The 6,718-nt window shown below is 38.9% G+C and overlaps 1 protein-coding gene across 2 annotated transcripts; it reads left to right on the plus strand.

Annotated features, from left to right (window-relative positions):
• Positions 1-527: 527 nt before the first annotated feature.
• Positions 528-6,105, plus strand: LOC21402023 (protein LONGIFOLIA 1). Of its 2 annotated transcripts, XM_024171508.1 has the most exons (7): positions 528-640; positions 1,151-1,189; positions 1,274-1,598; positions 1,936-2,003; positions 2,195-4,318; positions 4,394-4,544; positions 5,133-6,105. In XM_024171508.1, the coding sequence occupies exons 3-7, from the start codon at positions 1,454-1,456 to the stop codon at positions 5,963-5,965; spliced, it is 3,321 nt and encodes a 1,106-aa protein (XP_024027276.1). In that variant the 5' UTR covers positions 528-640; positions 1,151-1,189; positions 1,274-1,453; the 3' UTR covers positions 5,966-6,105. The 2 variants fall into 2 exon arrangements, with proteins under 2 accessions (XP_024027276.1, XP_010105375.1); XM_010107073.2 differs by having other exon boundaries at positions 528-1,189.
• Positions 6,106-6,718: the final 613 nt, after the last annotated feature.

Genomic DNA, 6,718 nt, shown 5'->3' on the forward strand with positions numbered 1-6,718 from the left:
GCTGACATTTGCTTTAGCAGGGCACTTGACCTTTGCAGGTAGAATGAATGCTTTTTTCTCTTCCTTCTCTGCTCTACTTACATAAATCCTCTCTTCTCTCTCTTCTTGCTTTCTCTCTCCTGAGAACTGACAAGATCACATGCACATGCAGACAGGCCTTGACCCACCTACATACTCATCCCACATGGATGTGTGGGATAGAGCCTTGAGGATTTCTGACCCACACATACACAACACATGAACACAACAACTGCCTCTCTCTCTCTTCTCTCTCTCTAAAATTCTTTTTTTTTTTTTTTTTTTTTGCCCAACTCTTGTCTTGAGCCTTGACTCTCTCCCATTGGTTTATTACAACACTTTCACATTATAGGCCTAGCAAACCTGCCCTGTCTCTCCTGAGCTGTCTTTCCCACTTGTTCCAAGAGTGGAAAGCCAAAAAAAAAAAAAAAAAAAAAAAACCCTTCTTGGATCCGATTTACAGTCTGCATCTGTCATTTTAGCAAAAAAAAAAAAAACAAAAAAAAAACAAAAAAAAAAACCCATTGTGGGGGTTTTCTTTTTGTTTTGTTTTTTTGCTCTATTAATCTTATAATATAGTTTACTGGGGTCCCCTCCTTTTGGTGCAAGACAACTGTTACTGGTGTGCATTTTCTTTCTTTTTTCCTGATTTGTTTCTGTGCAACCAAACAAGTTTCTTTCCCACACTTACTGGGTTTGTTATGCTTTCTTTTGGGTATATGTAAATGTTCCTTTTTTCTGTTGTGGGGTTTTCCTTATTGCTGAGAAAGTTGTTGAGATTGGGCAGAAATCCGTGACGTCCACAAAAAGCTTTTGTGGGCTGGGATTTTTTTATTGGCAAAACAAAGAAAAGTAGAAATCTTTTTTCCTCTTTTCGCTTGGTGGGTTTTCAAGGAAGAAAAAAGTTCGTATCTTTGAGCTGTAAATTAAGCAGAAGAAGGCTGTTTGGTGAGGGCATTCTGATTATAATTTGGTTATCTGGGAAAGTTGTATTTGGAGCTTTAAGTGAACAAAGAATGTGCTTATATTATTGAACTTTTTAGTTTTACATTATACATTTTACTAAGAAGAGGGTAAAAAGTTTAGATTTTTATGCTTTTTTTTTTTCTTTCTTTCTTTCTTGTACTTGAAGCTTGGATATTGTTGTCAGAGGAAGCAAAAGGTTCTTGAGGTGCGTGAATTACTACTTCTATATCCGAGAATTCCAAGGATATTTATCTGCAATTTTCTGATACTATTGATTTTTGGTTGTCAGAGGTACAAACCTATGTTGGGTGTCTGAAATTATTGTTGTATTTTGGGCTGCCAAAAAAAAATACTGGTCCCCAACATTGTTTGAAGAGTCAAGGAGAGGTTAAGATATGCTCTAATCTGGGTAGGAGAGAAAGTTATATCAAGTTTTGGGGAAGATAGAAGAATTTGAAAGTTGAAAGAAATGGCTGCAAAACTTTTGCATTCCTTGGCTGATGAGAATCCAGATTTGCAGAAGCAAATTGGATGCATGACTGGGATTTTTCAAATCTTTGATCGTCACCATGTTTTAACTGGGAAACGCCTTCCCCACAAGAGGCTTCCTCCAGGTATATTTTGAGCCTTTTTTTTTTCTTGATTTTCATTGATGAAAGAGATTTACTCTTTTTTCCATTTAGTTTATCTGAATTTTGTACCAAATGGTTAAAATTTTTATTTTGATTTCAATTTTGTGGAACTGTTCAATTGGATGCTATATTAGCACTGTTTTGACTTTTTAAGTGATGAATGATTTGTCTTGCCTCTGATTGTTTTGCTATGATATTCTCCATCATCAATTGAAGTTGAAATGTTTAACTTTTTGGGGTTCTTTTTTTTCTCATGTTTGTTGACTTCAATGTTGAAAAAATTATGGATTTTTTGAGCTTCTAACTTTTGTGTTTATAGGTAATCCCAACTTTAGCAACAATAGCTTGGAAAGACAGTCTAATAATTTACACTATCAAGAGACTTCAGTAAGCACTTTCTTCTCTATTGCTCGTCATTCTTTTACTAAATTTTTAGAATTTTGTCACAATTATTTTCTGTCCAAAGTAATTGAACATTTCCTTCTCATTCTTTGAATCCATGTCTAAGCCTTTTGATTTCTGATGCTTCTAGCATTTTCAGTCTGGTATTAAACCCGATTTGCCTATTATAACTATAGGAGATAAATTTCAACAAGAGTGCGAGTGAGAGACAAAGACTTTCCACGGAATCATCAAGAGCCTCTTTCTCATCCACTTGTTCGTCCTCAGCATCATCTGTGGACTGTGACAAAACAGCTCAACAAGAAGTTTCTTCCCTCAACCGAATCATTTTTCCCGAAACTTCCTCAAAGGGACCGGCAGTGAACCAATCAAGTACGTCTCCACGATTAGGGAGGTACTCTCTCGATCTCCGGGATGTTGTCAAGGACTCCATGTATAGGGAAGCCAGGGGATTATCAGTCAAAACTAATAAAGATGAAGCAGCGGGTCATGGAGTGAAGCATCGAGATTCCCCAAGGCCTTTACAGCTCTCCAAACATGATGATGGATCTAATGCAGTTGGGATTAGTGGAAAGCAAAATACATCAGTTGATCTTAAGGAGTCTCTTAGAGTTCTTGCTAAACTGAGAGAAGCACCTTGGTATTATAATGATACTAGAGAAAATCCAAGATCATCATCGTATGAATTGAAAGATGGGTCTTGGCACTCGATTTCAAGGGATGCTCCTCGGTTTTCTTACGATGGAAGAGAAATTAAACGTCTGTCTTTTGAATCACGGGATTCCTTAAAATCAACTGCTAAGCTAAAAGAGTTGCCAAGACTTTCATTGGATAGTCGAGAAAGCTCGATTCGGGGTTCCAGTTTTGATTCAAAACCAAGGCATGTTTCAAGAATTGCCAAGAGTAGTGGGATCATGAATGAGAAAGACCCTAGTCTATCCCAGTCATCAGGGAGTCAAAAACGACCTCCTAGTGTTGTAGCAAAGTTAATGGGCTTGGATGCACTGCCAGATTCTCCTTTGGCTAGTGATGATCAATTGGGGTTGAACAAAACCTTCCTGGTTCATGATGCTGATTCATCTACGAAGTCTTTGAAAGCGAATAGTATTAACAGGCCTATTCGAATTTCAAACTCCCCAAGAAACACCTTGAAAGAGCCAACATCTCCACAGTGGAGAAATCCTGATTTGGTCATGAAACCCCTTTCAAGTTCTAGGTTTCCAATCGAACCAGCTCCATGGAAAATGCAGGATGGAAATAGAGGTTCTCAGAGAACAAGTTCTTCAAGACCAGTAAAAGTCCCACCAAGGAGTCCAAACTCCTTCCCTTCGGTTTATAGTGAGATTGAGAAGAGACTAAAAGATCTCGAATTCAAACAATCCGGAAAGGATCTTCGCGCTCTTAAACAGATACTGGAAGCAATGCAAGGAAAGGGACTGTTAGAGACTGGTAAAGAAGAACAAGCTTCAAATTTTGGAACCCAAGTAGAACGTGAACAGAGATATGTGGGCCCCAATCTAAATCTAAATTCTGCTAACCAAAGAAACCAGCAAAGCAGCCATGTTAATGCTTCCACCATTAGAGTGTCTAGTTCTTCGAGGACGTTTGAATCTCCGATAGTGATCATGAAACCAGCTAAACTTGTTGAGAAATCTAGTATTTCTACTTCCTCAGTCATTTCTGCTGATGGTTTTTCTGATATCCATGGGCCCCAGAATGTGGGAACTGTTGAGGGTAGGAAGAGTTCAAATAATAGCCGAACGGCCAAAGATCATTCCCCCAAGTACAGTCATCGGGATGCCAGTGTCAGTTCTGTTGAGAAGATAGGAAGTGCGAGGAATATGAAACCAACACATTCTTCGTCTATGTCTCAACAACATCCAGTAGAAAACACCACAAGAAGTTCAGCAAAGAGCTCGGGATCAGTGAGCCCGAGGCTGCAACAGAAGAAGCTTGAGATGGAGAAGCGATCTCGTCCACCTATGCCTCCATCCAATTCGAACAAACCTCGAAGGCAATCTAGTCGGCAGCCAGCAGATGCAGGTTCACTGGGTGGAAGAGCCAGACCGAAGGATCCTAACTCGCAGCCATGCGATGACCAATTGAGTGAGGTAAGCAATGATTCGAAAGCTTTGAGTTGCCAAGGCGATGACACATCTGTCCAATCAGAGGGCAATACAGCTTTGGACTCGAAATCCGATGTGGAAGTCACAAGTGCAATGCGATCATCAGAGATGAATTGCAGCCTTACTCCATCCATGAAGGGTTCCAAGTCCTTGGCTGCTGACTCCATACAGAAGGTAGGTGTTGTTAGTCTACCCATTTTGTCTTTATTTTTTCCTTCATTTTCTTGACATTTTTTTTCCTTGCTTCAGAAAGCAATTAGCAGGCTAGATGAAGAGGAGTCATTACCCGAGCTTGCTACGGCTGCACTGGAACATCCTAGTCCAGTTTCTGTTCTTGATACCTCTGCTTATAAAGATGATGAACCTTCTCCTGTAAAGCAGATACCAAATGCCCTCAAAGGTACACTTTAAGAGCTTATTATGAGAATAGTTTTTCAGTTTTACATAGAGTCCAATTCAGTAGAAAATTGGAATTTTTGGAAGTGTAATAGCTTACCAGAAGACTATAGTGAATTAGCTTTAAAAAAGAAACCATGTTCATCTTATGAAGTTACCAAAAATCTTTCACAGCAAAGCAAACAAAAAGGAGAATTCCCCACAGCAGTTGTTTTCTCAGTATGTATTTGGCCACCAAAATACACACTAGGAATATACCCTACATGACGATAGGATGCTAAATATTTTCTGTAATTTGGATCACAAAATCTAGTGTTTTTGACGCTTGTATTTGTGCTTCTGCTGAAGTGAGTTAATTTTTGACCACACCACACTTCATCAGAATGCGTCAGTTTTCAACGACACATTGTGATAAGAATCAACATTATCTGAATTTTGTTTTCCATCTTTAGGAGGAACGGTTAGAGAAAAACAATCATACTGTTGGAAAGGAAGTAAAAGAAAATGCTGTTATGTGTTCTTTATTTATTTTAGAGAAACCAAATGCTTGTTTTGTCCACCAAATTTAATTTTATATACGTTGGAGTTACAGGTGATGATGCTCAGGATTCCAACGAAGCCGCGGGTGAAGATCTATGGCGAAACACTGAAAACCTGTCTAATAGCAAAGGGTCGGGTCTTACCTCTGAGATAAACCGCAAGAAACTAGAAAATATTGAAAACTTGGTTCAGAAGCTTAGGAGATTGAATTCCAATCATGATGAAGCCAGAACAGACTACATTGCATCGCTCTGCGAGAATACAAGTCCCGATCACAGATATATTTCTAAGATATTGTTAGCTTCCGGCCTACTCCTCAGGGACCTTGGTTCTGGCCTAACCACATTTCAGCTCCATCCCTCAGGCTACCCTATCAACCCTGAGTTGTTCTTCGTCTTGGAGCAAACCAAGGCAAGCAGTTTGCGACCAAAAGATGAATGCAGCCTTGAAAAGGCTGGCAATGCGAAATCAGACAAGGAGAAGCTTCATAGGAAGCTCATATTCGACGCTGTGAATGAAATCCTCGTAGGAAAGTTGGCTTCGGTTAGTGTCTCGTTTGAACCATGGTTGAAGCGTGAGAAGCTAGCAAAGAAAACCCTCAATGCACAAAAGCTTCTCAATGAATTGTGCAACGAAATCGAACAGTTGCAGACAAAGAAACTAGAGTGCAGCTTTGAGGTTGAGGATGATTCTTTGAAGAGCATCTTGTGGGAGGACGTGATGTGCGGGTCTGGGAGTTGGATAGACTTCTCTGGTGAGATCTCCGGTGTGGTGTTAGACGTTGAGCGCTCGATATTTAAGGACTTGGTAGACGAGGTCGTTAGGGGAGAGGCTGCGAATTTGCGAGCAAAGCCAGGCAGGCGCAGGCAGCTGTTTGCAAAGTAGTGTTTTTCAGTATGCGAGCCTTCTTTTTCTTCTTCCTTTTCCACTTTGATGATCATCTTTGGCTTCCTTGTTATCATTTAATCGTTATTTTTCTGACAAAAAAGGTGTAATAATTTTTGTGAAAGAACTACAGTTTTCTGCCCTGGATTTTTTTGTAAAGAAATTAACTTTCAAAATGTTTACAAAGGATCAATACATACTTTCTTACAATGTTCCATAGAAGCCTAACCATTGTTGATAATTCTTGCAGTTTTCTCCATCCTTGTAGCACTAGAGAAGGACAAGTGGCTTGTTTACCTCTTGCAGTAGACGTAAAACCCTCCATCATAACGTGAGAATAAATTAGATTGGGATTCAGATTAATCAATGCTTCCTTAGTCAAATATTTCATAACAAATCTCTGGAGGCCAAGAACTCTAGCAAAACTGGAGATTTTTGAACATCTCACGCTTGTAAATATTTACACAATGTTGGTTTTTTATTTTATTTTTATTTTTTTAAGAAACCTCTAGAGAACAACAAATAATAATAGGTTTTTCATTTCATTCAAGAATATGAGAGTATTAACTCCTAGAATAGGATAAATTTCAAAAACTTTATTTGAATTTAGCCACTTGTTGCGATGTGTCCCCCAAACTTATAAATGTGTCAACCTCACCCCTCGAACTTACAAAAAAATGAAATTCTTTTTCACTCATCCACTTCCATAAAAACTAGATGAAACTGAGTTGTCTTTTATATATATATATATAT

Source organism: Morus notabilis, unplaced genomic scaffold (genome assembly GCF_000414095.1).
Source record: "Morus notabilis unplaced genomic scaffold, ASM41409v2 Scaffold302, whole genome shotgun sequence".
Lineage (NCBI taxonomy): Eukaryota > Viridiplantae > Streptophyta > Magnoliopsida > Rosales > Moraceae > Morus > Morus notabilis.

Bases quoted from the DNA above. Each gene is read 5' to 3' on its own strand.
- LOC21402023 (XM_010107073.2), top strand. From the start codon at position 1,454: ATGGCTGCAAAACTTTTGCATTCCTTGGCTGATGAGAATCCAGATTTG. The intron at 2,004-2,194 runs GTAAGCACTTTC...TTATAACTATAG, and splicing joins TACACTATCAAGAGACTTCA to GAGATAAATTTCAACAAGAG. The intron at 4,545-5,132 runs GTACACTTTAAG...TTGGAGTTACAG, and splicing joins GATACCAAATGCCCTCAAAG to GTGATGATGCTCAGGATTCC.